The sequence below is a fragment of the Indicator indicator genome, chromosome 14 (genome assembly GCF_027791375.1).
Source record: "Indicator indicator isolate 239-I01 chromosome 14, UM_Iind_1.1, whole genome shotgun sequence".
NCBI classification, from domain to species: Eukaryota; Metazoa; Chordata; class Aves; order Piciformes; family Indicatoridae; genus Indicator; species Indicator indicator.
Genome location: NC_072023.1, coordinates 6,309,860 through 6,326,759, shown reverse-complemented (window position 1 = coordinate 6,326,759; position 16,900 = coordinate 6,309,860). Strand labels below are relative to the sequence as shown.

Genomic DNA, 16,900 nt, shown 5'->3' with positions numbered 1-16,900 from the left:
TTCCTCCTCCCTCTTTCAATGGCTTTTCCCTAATTTTTACAAAATGTGCAGCATACAAGGGACACCCACAAAAAAACCCATCTCATCTCTTATCTCTTCTCCTGGCATTGTAGTCACACCAGGTCTTACCATCCAGGACTTCCTTTGGCTTGCATTTGTTTGTGGGACCTCCCTTCAGAGCACATTCAATAGCATGGAGGAAGAAACTCAATAAACCCCAGATGGCCCTTTGTGCTTTAAATTGTTCTGCCCCCCCCCCATCCGCCCCCCACTTGAGATTCTAGTAATGTATCTAGCAGTTGTTCTGCAGAGTCTGGTCTGTTCTTCTGCTAGGTCTATGAAAATAAAAGAGCATTTAGGGTTTCACAAAGCTAGGGGAATTAGAGCAGCCTCAAACTGGAAGACTGTTATAGGAGCCACAGTGCTTGTACTCAAACCCTGCCACCCTGACACTCCAACCTTGTGTCATCCTGACACTAGAAGCTTCCCTGTTTTAATTTCCTGTTGCGGGTTTTGGCTCACTGGAAGGGTATTCTGTTCACTTGTTTTGCAGGAAGTACAGGAGAGATAACGAGCGCCGGTGGAAGAAATGGTCCCATATACCACCTGAGGAAATCTTGCCTCTGGAGACCAGTGAGACTAGTCATGTCAGTCTGAAGGTAAGAGAAGCATGATGCCCAAAGCTGGGCCTTGCATTCTATCTTTTAAAGACCATTGATGATGGGATGTTGGCATGCTCTGACTACAATGCAGGCTCAGGGAGAATCTGTGAAATTTCTTTAACCCTCATTTTCTATATTGAAGAAAAAAGTATTATTCCCCATCTTTCTCTCCCTAATAAAATATATCTGTTCCCCAGCAGTAAACCTCATTTTGTGATGTGGGAATAGGCTGGGTATTAATTTCCAGTCTCTTCCTGTTACAAGTGATTTCCTTGTGCTTTGCTATGCCTCTGTAATGCCCAAGAGCATGGAAGCAGCAGGTGGAGGCCCTGGTAGCCAAGGGAGTGGCATGGATGTCCTGCACTTTCTGTGGCATGTAGTGGCCCTCCCTAGAGAGAGAGGCTTATGCTTCTCTCTGGCACACACTGACATTTGCTTATCTCTCTGGACCTGGCAAATGGGGAGTAGGTGATAATTGCAAGTTAATTATTCTTCTTTGTTCTCAGATCGATGAAGATAAGAGACGTGACACCACCCAGAGACTGCGCCAAGGCAAATATGACAAGAAGGTAACCTGACTGCAGTGTCCATGCTCCCTTCTTTGGTTTAGGAGAGCTCTTCCTGGGAGGAGGTCATTTCTCTTCAGAAACAGTTCCATTTCCCTTGATCTTGCAAAATGGCTAGATCTTGTGGAAGGAAAAAGCCATTCATTCTCTATCAGACACTCTGCATTTTGCTTACTGATGGAAGACAATATATTAGGCTCCAGGATACCCTAGCCTAGTCCAGAAGTGCAGAAGTAGAAAGAGAAGGTTCAGAAATCAGATATATTTTGGTGCTGAAGAGATGACAGATTAATGGAGGACAGGCTTTTTTCATGGCAGCTCTTGTACATTCAGTAGAGCTATCCACCTGAAGGAGGTATATTTATGTTGTGTTAAAATCTGCATCATCGACAGTTCTAAATAGTTGCTATCTCCCTGGGAAATCTTTTGAAGGAAATATAGCTCTGTTACTTATTAGCTGATTCACTGAAACTCCAACAACAAAGCAGTAGGCAAATGTTTCTGAAGTATTTCTTTGTATGGACATTTGTTGGAAAAGAAGAGTGAATTACTGTTGTACTAAACCTATCACTCCCCCTCTCCCCTGGTATTTTTTCTTCAGGTGGTGATCCTAAAGGATCTCAAAAACAGTGATGGTAATTTTTCAGAGAAGCAAAAAATAGAACTGAACAAGGTAACTGGACAATGCAAGGGTGGGATGGAGCCTATAATGAAATCATTGCTTTTTACTGTCAACTTCAGTAGCTTGTGCATATTTGTGAGGTGGATGGGTAAAGAGTTCCTCAAAGGATATTGCTTGATGAACTTTGTCTGAATTGTATGCCCGTGAAGCTGAGGATGAGGGAAGTAACTCAGGCTCTGTAATTTGGCCTTGCTAAATACATTTTTATATCTGATAGGCAATGCACTCTTTTTGCTCAAATCATGTCAATTCATTAGTAGAGGAATGTTGCAGTTAAATCTTATTGTTGAATGCCAAGTGCAGTTCTTTCTAAGTGACTCTCTGCTGACTTGTGCATACAAATCCTTCCAACATAAGAGATGAATTTGGCTGCAGTACTGCCTCTTTTTTGTATGAATAGTTTTTATGTAACACAGCTATACTGTGAATTCAATAAGGTCTCAAAATATCTCAAGGTAAACTACAGTTGTCTATATAAATGGACAAGGTCCATAAAACCATGCAGCATTGTTGAATTTTTATTACTTATTTATTTACAGACTTATTCACAACATTCTGTCACTCATAATGGATATTTTGATCAGCTGGGAGGTTTGAATAGAGAGGCAATAATGGGCTCTGGAACTGAAGTATCCAAACAGCAACCCCTCTCACTCCTTAATATCCAGAAGGCTCTGGAATGACAGATGTCTTCAAAGTGTACTCAGTGCCTTTGTACACATTGGTTTAAAGGAAACTCATACATCTTATCAGGGCCTGAGATAAAAAACCACAGCACACAAGTATTCTTGACTTGTGTTTCTATACCTACAATGATTGCCTTTAAAAACAGATGTAATGTTTCTGCTCTAGCTCCTGCAGATTGATTATTACAACCTGACCAAGTTCTATGGCACTGTGAAGATAGACGCCATGATCTTTGGAGTGATTGAGTACTGCGAAAGAGGTTCTCTGCGGGTAAAGAATTTTGCAGGTCTCCTTCCACCCCCAAATCACAAAATTTCAAAGTGAGAAAAATATTCCCATTCTCTATGTCTCTGGCCTTCATGCAGCAGCCATAGACTGAGCAAGTAGCAACAGGTTTCTGACTTGGAATTTCTTCTGCCTTGTTCAGTTCTCTCCAGGTTTCCCCAGGTGCTCCTGCAGCTGCCACCACTTCAGTGGTTCTCAGTGGCCAGAGGATAAAGTGAGGTGAAAGAAAGGGAAAGTACAGGCAGAGCTCTGTCCAGGCAGCCAGTATTTGTACTGTGTCCCCTACTGGGAGGATATAACATTTTCTTCATTTTCAAAGCTGTTGTCTCTGCTGATGCTCTTGTGGACTCCACCATTCCCCCAGGGTGTGAAAGGATAGAAAAAAAAATATATTCGATATTAACAAGGGACAAAGAGTTTGAGCCTGGAATATGGCAAATCCTGTGCTCCAAGGGACAACAACCCTTAATTTTTGTTTATAAAAAGAAATCATATATTGATGACTGGCAAAAGTTATGAAAAGATTATTCCAGTGCTAATCATCAAGAAATAATGGTGTCAGCTCTTCTGCAGGCACACATTGTCTCTGCTTCTGAGTTCATACAAAGGCTCTCATCAGTAGCAGTGGTCTCTGGAACAAGCACAGAGCAGCAAAATAAGAGCTCTATCTCTAGCTCTTTTCTTGTAAACTGGCATACTCACAGATGTTTACTTTTAGCAACGGAAATCACAGTGGCTGGAAGAACTGTAAATGATTGGCACTTTAAGATAAAGGAACAGTTTACTTTGATCTAATAAGGCCATGAATAAATTGGTAGGAAATGGATTGTGAGCACAAAACACAGAAATTCCTCTCTCTTTGTCTTGCATGCCTTCCCCATTTCTTTCTCAGATATTTGGTTTTATTAAAGGCTCAGCTTTAAGAGCAAATTCACAATTTAGCCTTATTTACAGAAACCCCTCATATATGGAGTCTTCAATATATTTAATATTCCCTGTTTTCTGACTCAGCTCCTGCTCTAGTGCACATTTCCTGCTTTACTGCATGTAACCATCAAAAATGAAGGGCTACCTCTTTCAGTTGCTGGTTGAAAGGCTGTGCAAATCAGGTACTCATATCCCATCTTCTGTTTTTTCCCTGAAGTAGATTAGAACTATTCTTTTCTTCTTTTGACAGGATGTTTTAAATGATAAAATCTCCTACCCTGATGGCACGTTCATGGATTGGGAATTTAAAATCTCTGTCATGTACGATATTGCCAAGGTAAGCAGGCTGCTGACAGTGCAACCTTAGTCAACCTGTCCTGTCTTGCAAAACTGATCTTCTAGAGATAAGCAGCTCTCAATATTTTCTCCTTTCCTTGATAGAGCTGTATGCTCTTCCACTTTTTCTTTCATGGGGACAGATACATGAGACAGGAGGAGCCAGTGGTTCTCAAACTGAAGGAGGAAATAGGGTCCAGAGCTGGCTTTGGGCTACTTATAAACAAAAAAAATAAAGCATGCCACAAAGAAATGTGGACTAAAGAGCAGAGGATTACAATCTCTTGAGCAGTGGCTCTGATTAACAGGGCTTGCACAGTCACAAGACCTTCAAAACACACTGCTCTCTGGCCTCAGGTAAGGCATAAAAAGGAAAACTGTGTTTTTTTCAAATGATGGAATCATTCTCATTTTATCCAGAGGTGGGATCGACTTTTTCTAAACAAACAGCTCATTTTGCATTCTCATTTTCTCACTTACTAGGACTATCTCTTTCAGGCAGTTTGAGAGAGGAGACATTAATCTTGCACAGAAACCAAGACTGTTTTTCAGTAGCTTTCAATAGATCTTTTCATTTTAGGTCCTTGTGGTAGATAGACTCAGTGTGCACAGTAAAGGAAATTCTGTTCTCCCTTACAGACATATCTGTTTAGTTGGCAGTTAAGGAGCCTTTATAATTCACAGGTATATTAATTTATTGTACCTCTGCAGGTGGCAGAGAATTATCTCTGCCTTTATGCTAGTGCTCAACGGCTCTTCTCTTCCTGTGGCTGGTTTGCAGTTGGATGGTCCTCTCATTTCTCTGCATGCATCCGTTCAAATTTAGTTTCCATGATGAATGACTCCACTGTATCTGTTCCAAAGAGATATTGAAAATCTTGCTCTTTATTAAAGCCCCCTTAATCCAAACTGTCACAGTTTGTTGGCCTTGTTAATGACTTCCAAGTTCTGTTAACATCAGCATTAAGTTTCACTTTAAGTAGCTGCAGTGGAATTCCCCTTCTTCCTTACAGCATATCAAAATCCAGGGTATTTTTAACCCCTTGCAGTTCACATTCGGATGTTTCTTTAGAAAACAGGAACTAGTAGTAGAAGGAGAGAGAAATCCCAGACCCTCTGAAGGGAATGACCAAGTGCTCAGTGACTTCACTAGGATGTGGACTTCACAGTCATTCACTGCACTGTTGGTAACAGGGACGTGGCATCTGAGGATGGGCAGCTCACCACATTTATCCTGTGGAATGGCTCCTGAGCATTATTCCGGAGCATAATTAGCTATATTGGAGATGGTTCACAAAAGCTTCCTGGAAACTTGTATGTATTTAGGAATATCAGGAAAGTTATGTTGTATGGATGATCTGCCAGCCTCTCCTATTGCTTGACCTGATACTGATACTGGTGAAACCTATGGGACCTAGACATTTCCGTGAAATTCTCGTATTGCTTTTCCCAAACCATAGCTTCCTAGCCTCCAGGCACCTGTCTATTTTCACTTGAATGGCTTCTTCCTTTGCATAAATAATTTCATGGCCTTTCAGCTCCAGTTCCTCTCATCTCAGTATCTGCTCTTTTAAAGCCCAGCCCCATTTCTTGGGGTTGTTAAAATCCCTGTGACCAGCTCCTGCAGTTCCTTTAGCCTCCTGTGACAAACCTGGGCAGCATGAAGCCAAAGGGTCTCTGAGGGCACAGAGCTGGGCAGAGGGCAGGCACAGCCACAGTTTTCACTGGATGCTGTTCATACCATAGGACATCATACCCAGTACACAAACGAGGAGTTGCCTGGGAGGGTGGGATTGCTGCTTCGGCATCAACCAGTAGGTGGTGAGCAATCACATTGTGCATCACTTGTTTTTCTTGGGCTTTATTTTATCTTCTTTTTCATTACTGTTCTTATCTCAACCCATGAGTTTCACCTGTTTTTCCTGATTTTCCTCCTCATCCCACTGCAGGGAAAAGAGGAGTGAGTGAGCAGCTGTGTGGTGCTTAGTTGCTGGTTGGGGTTAAGCCACAGTTTTTCTCTCTCCACACCACCGCATTACTACACCCTGCTTTTACTGTTGTCCAATAAGTCTTTGCACTTTGCTTACTCTTCATCTGGCACAGAAGCTGCTGTATCAGTGTTTCTGAACAGAGATTGGATCGTTTCTATTCCCTGGTACAGTTAGCCAAGTAGTGACTACTCTTAAAACAGCCCCTGGGCCACTAGGAGCAGTGGGGCAGCCACAGAGGAAGCTCTAAATCTGGTCCATTTACTGGTTTTGTTTGTTTGTTTGGGGCTTTTTGTTGCTATCTTTGCTGTCTCGAGGTTTCATGGCACTGCCTGTAGCTACATGGATTTGGCTACATGTAACCAAAGAGCTCTGATGAAAGGTCTGCTAAGAAGGAATTGCAGTAATCAAGCCTTGCAGTTGTTAGTGCATAGACTGTTGTTGCAACACTATTAAATGAGGAGCTGCTGCAGGATATTGTGCAAGGGATTGTAATATTCATGCATTGTGTCAGGAAATGCTTCTTAGTCAGGACTAAAACTTCCAAGCTTCAGAGCAGAGGTTACAAGAATACCTCAAGAATTTAGGATAATTGCACTGAAAGTCATCATGCACTTTGAAAATCACGTTATGGGTTCTTAGTAGGTTCTGTGTTTTCAGAAAGGTGAATAGGATAGCTGGAAGGAAAGAGGAAATTTTTATGAGGCACATCTACAGGATTTCTGCCTCCAGAAATTGTAAAAAGAAAGCCCTGGTATTAGGAAATCAACATTACATTTGCCTGCTGTTTGATGCTAAAACTTATTGGGAATTCTGCTGTAGCAATGGGTATATTTCCTGGATGATGAAAGCAGGATCTGGAAGAAAGCACAGCTGGAGAAAATAGGACCTAAAGCAGGCAAAACATCCTGGATAGTGTCATCAGAACTGCATAATAAAAGCTGTCTAATCAAGAAATGTGTTCTTTGGATATAGCATGCACAGTCTTTGTAAAATTTTGGCATGGTCTGGATAGGTCTAGGATAACCAGTCCAACAACATTCTCCAGGGATTGCATCTCTTGCAGGCTGCTTGTGTCTCAGGCATCTGCTGTTTTTAAAGCTCATCTCATCTCAATGATCCCTTGTAGCATTTGCTGATCTGTCCCCACTTACAGGTATCCAGCATTTGGAGAGAAATTCCAGCATGTCATACAGTATATTCACGACTACATGTTACATGAGCTATATAACCCTGATTAAAGTCTGTCTACCACTTATCAAACAGGAAGATGAGCTTTCCATGTAAGAGTGTAAGTGGAAGACTCTTCAGACAATAAACTAAACAGACATGTCATACCTGTTCTGGCTTCCAGAACAGATTGTGCTTCCAGAATATAGGTTGTGCTTCCCGTACTGAGATACAGGAAAGAGGACTATAGGATGAAAACCAACCAGCAGTAGGCTGTAAGTAGATGTGATCTTAAGTAACTCAGAAGAAATAGATGAAACAGAATACATAATAGCAAGAGGGTGCAAATTAGCATACCTACTCCCTTCTTTGGTGTACACCCACTTTACTAATGTTCTTTTCCTGCTATGCCTCAGTGCAGGCCCCTTCTCATGTACTGCACTCTATTTGAGCGTTTTAGGCTAAATGAGATAAATTTGGAAGTGATGAGTAAAAGGGGGCAAATTACACACCTGTGTGTGTTGTGAGTCAAGAGTCTGAATGTCAGGAAATAGAGATGAGACTGTCTGGCAGTCCTCATGGTGCCCACTTCCAACTTTAGCTCATAGATACGTGATCTGTACTGACTAGTACAGAGAAAATCATCATCAGTCAGGCTAGAAGAGACTTTCTAAGCCTTATTTAAGCCTCAGTGCATCATTTAACACTCTCTGCTTTGACTCATCTTTAGCCTTCTGCTTTGTAGAGAAGGATCTGCTGCAATGCTTCTGAATGAAGTTGCTGGGCTATGGTAATCTTCAAAGAGAATACAGACACAAAGAGTAATGCCTCTCACCCCCTATGGTGTCCATGTGATGAACACATAGCTGGAAGCACACTTTTGTGTGACATTGCAATAAATCTGTACTAAATATACCAAAAAAAACCCCATTTATTGACAGTGAAATCAAAACTTCTGTGGGAGGCAATAAATTTTACTAGTTGCTTAACTGTGTTCTAATCATCTTATCAAAACCCATGCTGCTATGCCAAACTTTTAGCGAAGAGGAAGGATGGCCATTCTAATGATCCATATCTTCATTTTCTAACACTGACTGTTTCTGTCATCTTGGAAAGTCTCCTCTGTAAGAGAATATTTGTTTCCCTTCATGACAAGGAATTGTGATATGTGCATGTCAACTGCTGATTAGGGCCATTTAATTGCTTGGACGGATATTACACTAAAACTTCATATTTTTGTTGAGTCTGGTAACAGCTGAGGGACTCACACATAGACTTGCTTCCTTCCTCTCTTATTATCAACCACAGGGGATGTCCTACCTGCACTCAAGCAAAACTGAAGTCCATGGTCGACTCAAATCCACAAACTGTGTAGTAGACAATCGCATGGTAGTGAAGATCACTGATTTCGGCTGTAATTCGATTCTGCCTCCAAGGAAAGGTAAAACCAGTACCTAGTTGGACTCTCCTTCATGGTCTCCAACCCAATGGAATTTTCTTATATTCATAGTCCAGCGGGGCCTAATAACAAATTATACACAATACAAAACATCCAATATAGGTGAGAAGGAAATGAAAGATGAATTTTCAACTTATACTTTAGAAAACAGAGATCTCACATGTGGCTGAAATGCAAGAAACTTTTTCAGCATCCAAGATCTCCATGCAAACAGCTCTCTCCAAGAGTAATGCTGAATTAGTGTGAAGAAAAAGAGTTAAGTACTACAGGATCTTGTCACTGATCAGATCCATGTGTTACATAGTGCTTTGTGATTTAGTTTAAACATTAACATTTGTGACTCTGATCATCCTTAAAAAATCTGTAATGGTATGCAATGATAACTTTAATTTTTTTGTTTCTTAGGTAGGAATCTAGAAATCTGTGTTCAATCAGATTGGAATAATTTGCACAGTTTTTCTTTATATTTTCTATTTGTCTCATATTCATAGGATATTTCTGTAAAACAGAGCATTCCATTCTACTCATCTTTTCCTTCTTACTTGATCTTGAGTGAAAAGATGAGTCCATCTGAAATGATGTCCTCTGAATCTGTATAGTAGAGCTTGGGGTGTAATAAGCACACCACTGTGCCATAACTGCAGTATATGGTCTGAGGAAAAACTGTGGCTGCAACTGGACTGAGAAAAAAATTTTTACATTCAGACACAAAGATGCTCAAGAGTAACAATGAGAACTTAAAAAAAAAAAAAAGTACAAAAAGTGCTCTGAATCTAAGTGCTCTATTCCTTCTCCCTTTGATGAATTTCATATTTGAATGTTTATTATTGTTACATTGTAATGTATTTCTCTTCTTTCAGTGCTTATAAGCAGCCTCAACATTCTGGTTATTAGATTTCTTTCCTTGAAGAAAACTGACTATTTCACAAGAGAACCATAGACTCATCGTGGTTAGATGTTGCAGCCTGATATCATAACACTATCTTCAGGGTCAGGTCACTGTTATGATACATCACCAGCATGTCATAACAAACTGTCATACCATGGCAGTGTTCTGGTTTTGCTGCACTAGAAATACAGAGTAATCATTGCTGTAGGAAGAAAGTAGTTATGATCAGGTAATATTATGTCAGACTCAAAAGCACTTGTGAATTATTGAGATTTATGATATCAAGGCCACTAGGAAATACTACAGTCTTCTCATCTGACATCTTGTGTGACATATTCCATGCACCCAACTAAAAAAGTTACGGCTCAGGTTTGGGTTTGTTTGTTTGGTCGGTTGGCTTTTTTTCTTTCTTTTTTAGCACTGGCATTCCTTGGTCTTATACAGATGCATAGACTAGTACTAGGATGCCCATGAGAGGTAGCTAAAGAAAGCAAATTCCCCACCAGTAACTATAACTTTTCTGGAGGTGCGAGGGTCTGCATCTATAGTGGAAAATTGTAAGGTCAGTGAATCCCAGACAACTGAAAAACACCATTTTAGAGGTTTATCTAACCTGCATTGATATAAGCTACTCAAGAAAAATGCTAAAACAGGAAATAAACAGTACCAGTGGGCTCTGGGTTTCATACAGAAAGAGTGAAATGGAATATCATCATAGCAAATGGATGCGCTGAGAAAGGTCACCCTTTTTCATTTTCCTCTCTCCCTTCCCCCTTTGCCTCATCCCTCACTGCCATCTGGATCTTCAGACCTGTGGACAGCTCCTGAGCACCTCCGTCATGCTGATGTATCTCAGAAAGGTGATGTGTACAGCTATGGGATCATTGCCCAGGAAATCATCCTGCGCAGGGAGACCTTCTACACGGGACACTGCTGGGACAACAAAGGTATAGCCACAAATTTCTCCTCCGTTGCAGCTTTCCAAGATGGTGTAGCTGTAACTGACCCATTCTCTGTCTCTGATAGCTGCAACTGCTGCTTCTTTCATTTTGTCATGAATGGAGAGCCTGTTTGATGGACCTCACTGTGGGGCATGTGTCCTTATTCTTTCTCTAAACAAAGTTTGCATTGAGTTTTCCTACCCTTCTTTTCTCCCTCCTCACCTTGGTCACAGCATTACGTAAGTTAACATTATACAATGCTGTCCAGACCAACTGTAGCATTTAAAGATCACAAAGGTTTTTCTTTTATGAGTTATGCACAGCATAGAGTAATTCACTCATATTAGGCATCATAAATCAGCAGTGTCAGCACAGAGCAACAAAAGCTCAGCAGCATAACACAAGAACAGTTGTCATACAAACTGCCAATTCAGATTTTGTTCAAGCCTGTCAAAATTAACTTTAGTCATTTAATTTCTGTCAGAGCAAGCACCTCCTCCAAGTGCATCCATTAAACCCCATTCTGTGCATTTTGTGACATGCTTTCTGAGTGGCTAACAGCCCAGTCAATCTCAGTTCCCAGAATCCAGGCATTATTATTTATGAGAACTGGCATAAAAGCATGTGTGGGTTTGGGATTTTCCTAGTGACAGTTACCAACAACAAGTTTAGACATTGCCTTTACCTCTGAGTCATTCTAATGGATCTGCCTCACATTTGTTAAAGCACCTAGAGCAGCAGCTAGACAACCTAATAGCTCTTTTCCTGAGTTACATTTGAGAATAACTTGTGGGGGACATTTGTCATCCCAAAGAATAGTAAATTTATGTTCATATTTGGGGAAACACAGTATTTCACATTGCCAACTCTTTAATAAAAATGTAGACCTAAAAGACACTAGAAATTCCTGTACCCCCTCAAGTAAACTCTTCAGGACTCCATTTAAGATGAGGTAGAGAAAGGAAGTCTTTGTATTCCTTTTTCTTGGGAAGAGGCAGGCACAATACTCAAAAATTCATGGATTTTACAAATGCTGCCAAAATACATGGAAAATGGAAAGATAAATGTTCTTCCTTGCTCATTCTGACTTGCAAAGCAAATTTATAACAAACCACATTCTTTTAAATGTATTCTAAACAGTTATATTCTTTCTGTGTTATGTTAATGTTTATTAAGTTAGCCTCAGACACAGTGGTTTTGAGCTCTTCTAAGATATGATAGTATCCTCAATGATCTGTGTTTGACCTTGGCTGTCACAGCCACAATCTGCTTTCTTCTTTTAATTTTGACCTCTTTCTTAACACTGCATTTTGTCATTTTAGAAAGACTGCCCCCTTCAAATAGCATTAGGTTAAGCCATCTAATTGAGAGGATTTTTAGCACCTCTAGGTGCTGTTGATGGAGATAGGCACACATTATCAGCATGTTTAGTAACACAGCAATAAACTTAATGGGCCTGAAGCCTTTTTGGTAAGTCTGGATTCAGTATAACTTTAAAAACAAAATCTTTTTTGTAAACTTCACTTGAAATTTTAAGTTTTCTATTTCTATTCACTTCACTTGAAACTTCTATTCAACTTCACTTGAAATTTTAAGTTTTCTATTACTATTTCTATTTCTATTTCTATTTCTATTTCTATTTCTATTTCTATTTCTATTTCTATTTCTATTTCTATTTCTATTTCTATTTCTATTTCTATTTCTATTCAGTGCTTTTTTTCCCCGAGCTTTTCCCTTAAAAAGCATTAGTAGATGTCTAAAATATATATTGCTGATCTAATGGCTTCTGTTGTTATTCTTGATTATTCAGTTTGAATATACGTGTTCAGCCTAATTTCAGCAGGTCATCAAATTTCATGTAGCAGAAAGCAATGAGTGTTATTATGTATTGCTGAAGTGGCTCCTCACTTAAATGTCTGGATTCATTCATTAGACAGATGAGGCAGCAAGACAGCAGACCATACTTACTCAAACACTTTGAATTTTGTTTGTGACATCATCTAACTCTGGAAGACAGCAGTTCAAACTGGGAATGACCATTAATGTACAAATATCTAAGAGGGAAAATAATACCAAGGTAGAGACAATGGCAATGGGCAAAGAAATGTCCCTGTTGCATGTTAGATTCTTTTGGGTTTTAAGTCTCCTGCAGAAAGTCTTTCAATGGCTAAGCTATTAGAACTTAATCTCTACAAGTTAGAAGACATAATATCAATATTTCAGGACAGCTTGTCAACTGGTTCTTCCAAGACTTCACAACAACAGCAGGAACATAGAACTGAATTTCTAATGTATAGAAGTAACTAGGTCATAATCCTCTTCACTGACTTCTCTGTGAGACAGCTGTTAGGCCAGCTAGTTGCTTCATTCTTCTGTAGAAACCCTGTGTTCACTTCTCAAAACTGTGAAATCTTGTCACGTACCAGTTCGAGTTGCCTCTTTGTTCCACTACTTTTTGCCACTGGCTAATTGCAGTGTTGCTAATGGCTGCTGTTAACTTCCCCTCTCAGGTTTGTGCAGTGTGGTAATCAAACACATTCCTCTTGCATGTATGAGACTTGCACAGATTCTTCTGTCTCTTAGCTCATAGAAGACTTCTTAGCAGTCTCTCCACTGCACAGTATTTTGGAGACTCAAATCTCCTGCTCTTTCTCTAGTCTGTAATTTCTGTACCACAAATCTGGAAGCTACTGCATCTTTTTAGGGTGATCATGCACACTGGGCATGCTTAGGCATCCCAAGCTGCTCTAGACTTAAACATACTATCATGATTACAAACCTTCCTCATCTCATTATATGCTCCCTTCAGTAAAACTGTCTCCCAAATGTAATGAGGCTTTATTAATAAACAGGTTTCATGCCTGTTCACAGATCCCTTTCAGTTTCTCTTTCTCTTTCTCTCTCCTTGAGGTCAAAAATGGCTTCTCTTTTTTAACTCTTTCCCTCTGGAACTCTTGAGGTCTGGAGGAGAAGGACAAAGAGATATTTTTGCTTTAGCTTTTGTGATGGTTTGAAACTGTCTTTTTAATTTTTCCTTCAAAGTTCAGAACAGAGAAAGTGAAAGAATGTAAATAAGTCACTATTGGGTGTAAGAGAGCAAAATAACGATTGTTCTAAACACTTCCATTGGATAGATAGAAATGTTTAAGAACTATTACCCAAAACAAAGTAGGCATTCTGCACATTCTGCGTTCGGCAGTGGGGGCAGTTGCTGGGCTGTCTGGCTGCTGTTTCTTCTTCTCTTCTGGCTGAAGATAACACGTACTGACCTTGGCAGCTAAGTTAACAATTTTCTGCTTAACTAACTCTGCTTCTCTGTCCAGGGGGGTCTGGGGGGGAAGCTCCTGGGAGAGGGAGGCCCCTTTGGGAGGGTCCCCTTGGGGGGAAGCAAAGGGAGATCGGTTGTGCTTTTTCTGTTGATTGTATATATTTGTGAATGTTGTGAATTTTGTATATTTGTACATATTCATTGCATTTCATTGTAGATTTTAGACTCTGCTTGTAAATACAGCTTTTCATTTGCTTCCAGACTGAGCTAGCCTGGTTATTGTCGGTGGGGGGGAATTTCAGCTCACACCGACACACTTTTTATTTTTGGCGCCCAACGTGGGGCTCGATTGCTTGTGATTTATTTCTGCTCAGATTAGGAAGCAAAATGAAGCTGTTTTGGATTTTGAGTAATTTTATTTCATCTATTATCGGTGTGATTGTTTACAGATGGGCCATTTCTTGCATGATAGACAAGATTGTGAGATATGTGGCATATAAGTCGTTTCTTTGGGTTAAGAACAAGTTACTGAATGTTGGTGAATTCTGTTATGGTCTTATTGGGCTAAGAAGCTATGGTAACTCAACTATGGATCTGCTAGCAGACACATATGAGTTTGTTACTCCTCTTACAACTACAGAGGGTCTTTGTAACCAGTGGTACCCTAGATATCTTGTACTAGCCTTAATCTTAATTTTGTTGCTTCTTGGAATAATCATATGGCTACTGATAGCACTGTATCAAGAAAGACATAAGGCTACTTGCTCTTCCAACTCTGCTGTGAATGTGAAAACCAAGCCAGTAAATTTGGTTGCCACTATCACCAGAAAGCGTAAAGGAGATGCAGATGCTGCAGGAGATGGTGCAGATGGAGATGAGGGTCCTTCTACTCAGGGTCCCTCTCTTAAGAAAGATCCTTCTGATGAGGAAGAGAGGGTTAGCCTTAAAACTCTGGTAGACCTCTTGAGACCCCACATGGATGATGGAGATGTAGGTCAGGATGTAGACCCTGGTAGATTAGCAACTGCTGGTAGTGCCTCTGAACTCAAAGAAATTCAACGGAGGATTAAAATAGGATTATGGGGACAGCGACCTCAGGATGATGATGATGAGGAGGATGAGGATGACATACAGTCAGCCAATGCACCCAGACAGGAAATTAGACATGTGAGGAAGGATTACATCAGAGGAGATAATGAGCCAGTCCTGTCTTGGCTAGCCAGGTGTTTTGATATGGGAGCCCCAGCATTGGTGGTAGGTGACAAGTCGGCCTCTCAGTTGGGGATGCTCTCAAAGGATACAGGCATAGACAGGCATCTAGGCAAGTGCATTGGTAAAGTTTCTCTGTGGGCACGCCTCCTACTGGCAGTCTCGCTGAGGTACCCCAGCAGAGATGATTTACCATGGAACCCTAAGCCTTGGACCACAATAGCTGAGGGAATCAAGCGTCTGAGAGAATTTGCTGTGAGAGAAGTAATGTATGGAGATCATAAGACTCTGAATCCTGATGAAATTCCTGTTGGAACAGGCCTTGCCAAAAAGCTTATTAAGCTTGCTCCTCCTAATTATGCTACTATTCTGGCAAGCAGGATTGTGGCAAGAAATTATGGTGGAGCACCTCCCACTGTTGGCCATTTCACTGACCAAATGAGGCAATTGGAGGATAGTCTCACACGTACTTCTTTGGTTTCAGCCATTGAAACTTTGTCTGGAGAAATAAAGAATTGCATGAAAGAGCTGAAGGAGGAACTTAAAACCTCCATATCCAACTTGATGAAGGGGGATGATTCTGATTCCTCTTCCTCCAGATGGATACAAGTTTCAGCTGTTAGGAACAGACGTGCTCCAAGAAGGCCATTCCAGAATAGGTCAAACCAAAACAGACAGCAGAGGCAATCACGTGGCAGTATCTGGATAACTCTGCGTGATCAGTTTGGTGAGAACATGAACAGATGGGATGGTCAACCAACTTCTGATCTTTTCAAGAGGTTACGGGAGCTGCAGAGGGGCAGATCCCGAGGTAGCAATACCAGGAGGGTAGCTGTCGCTTCCTCAGTTTCCCAGAACAACTCTGATAGCTCCAACAGTGATCCTAATTCTGGTGCTGGACGTTGTGCCAGCTGTACATGTGGATGTAATCCCCACCATTAGGGGTGCCCTGCCTTCCGCCAGGGGGAGGTAAGGGATAATGGAGATAACAGAATCTATTGGGATGTGTACATCCAGTGGCCTGGCACTTCAAAATTTCAGAAGTACAGGGCCTTGGTTGACACAGGAGCTCAGTGCACCATAATACCATCAAATTATCAAGGGGGAGAATCTATAACTATTCAGGGAGTCACTGGTGGATCTCAAGAGTTGTTTAAGATAGAAGTTGATATAAGTTTAACTGGGAAGCAGTGGAAGAAACATACTATTGTAACAGGTCCTAATGCACCTTGTATTTTGGGAATTGACTTTCTGAGAGAAGGGCGTTTTAAAGACCCTAAGGGTTACAAATGGGCTTTTGGAATAGCAACTGTAGAAATTGATGGAGGAAAATTGAAGTTGTCTATCAGACCTGAGCTTTCAGATGAATCTGCAGTTGTGGGACAACATGAGATAGAGGATGTAAAGCTGCCGGTTGCTTCTCAAACTGTGCATCACAGACAATACAGAACCAACCGTGACTCTTTGGTGCCCATTCAAAACTTGATTCGTCAGTTGGAGAGTCAGAAGGTCATCAGCAAAACTCATTCACCTTTCAACAGTCCAATCTGGCCTGTGAGAAAGCAGAATGGAGAGTGGCGTCTGACAGTTGATTTCCGTGCCTTGAATGAAGTAACTCCACCCATGAGTGCAGCTGTACCAGACATGATGGAACTCCAATATGAGCTGGAATCCAAGCAGGCCAAATGGTATGCTACCATAGACATTGCTAATGCTTTCTTCTCTATTCCCATAGCAGAGGAATGCAGGCCTCAGTTTGCTTTCACCTGGAGAGGCATTCAGTACACATTCAATCGTTTGCCCCAGGGGTGGATTCACAGTTCAACCATCT

General features: G+C 40.9%; 1 protein-coding gene across 1 annotated transcript in view; it reads left to right on the top strand.

Annotated features, from left to right (window-relative positions):
• Window positions 1-16,900, top strand: part of GUCY2C (guanylate cyclase 2C) — a 50,068-nt gene that overhangs the window by 17,032 nt on the left and 16,136 nt on the right. Inside the window, exons 12-18 of the mRNA XM_054386578.1 lie at window positions 554-659; window positions 1,169-1,231; window positions 1,830-1,901; window positions 2,763-2,867; window positions 4,060-4,146; window positions 8,612-8,744; window positions 10,461-10,598. Of these exons, the coding sequence (XP_054242553.1) occupies window positions 554-659; window positions 1,169-1,231; window positions 1,830-1,901; window positions 2,763-2,867; window positions 4,060-4,146; window positions 8,612-8,744; window positions 10,461-10,598 (704 nt within the window). The remainder of the gene's footprint in view (window positions 1-553; window positions 660-1,168; window positions 1,232-1,829; window positions 1,902-2,762; window positions 2,868-4,059; window positions 4,147-8,611; window positions 8,745-10,460; window positions 10,599-16,900) is intronic.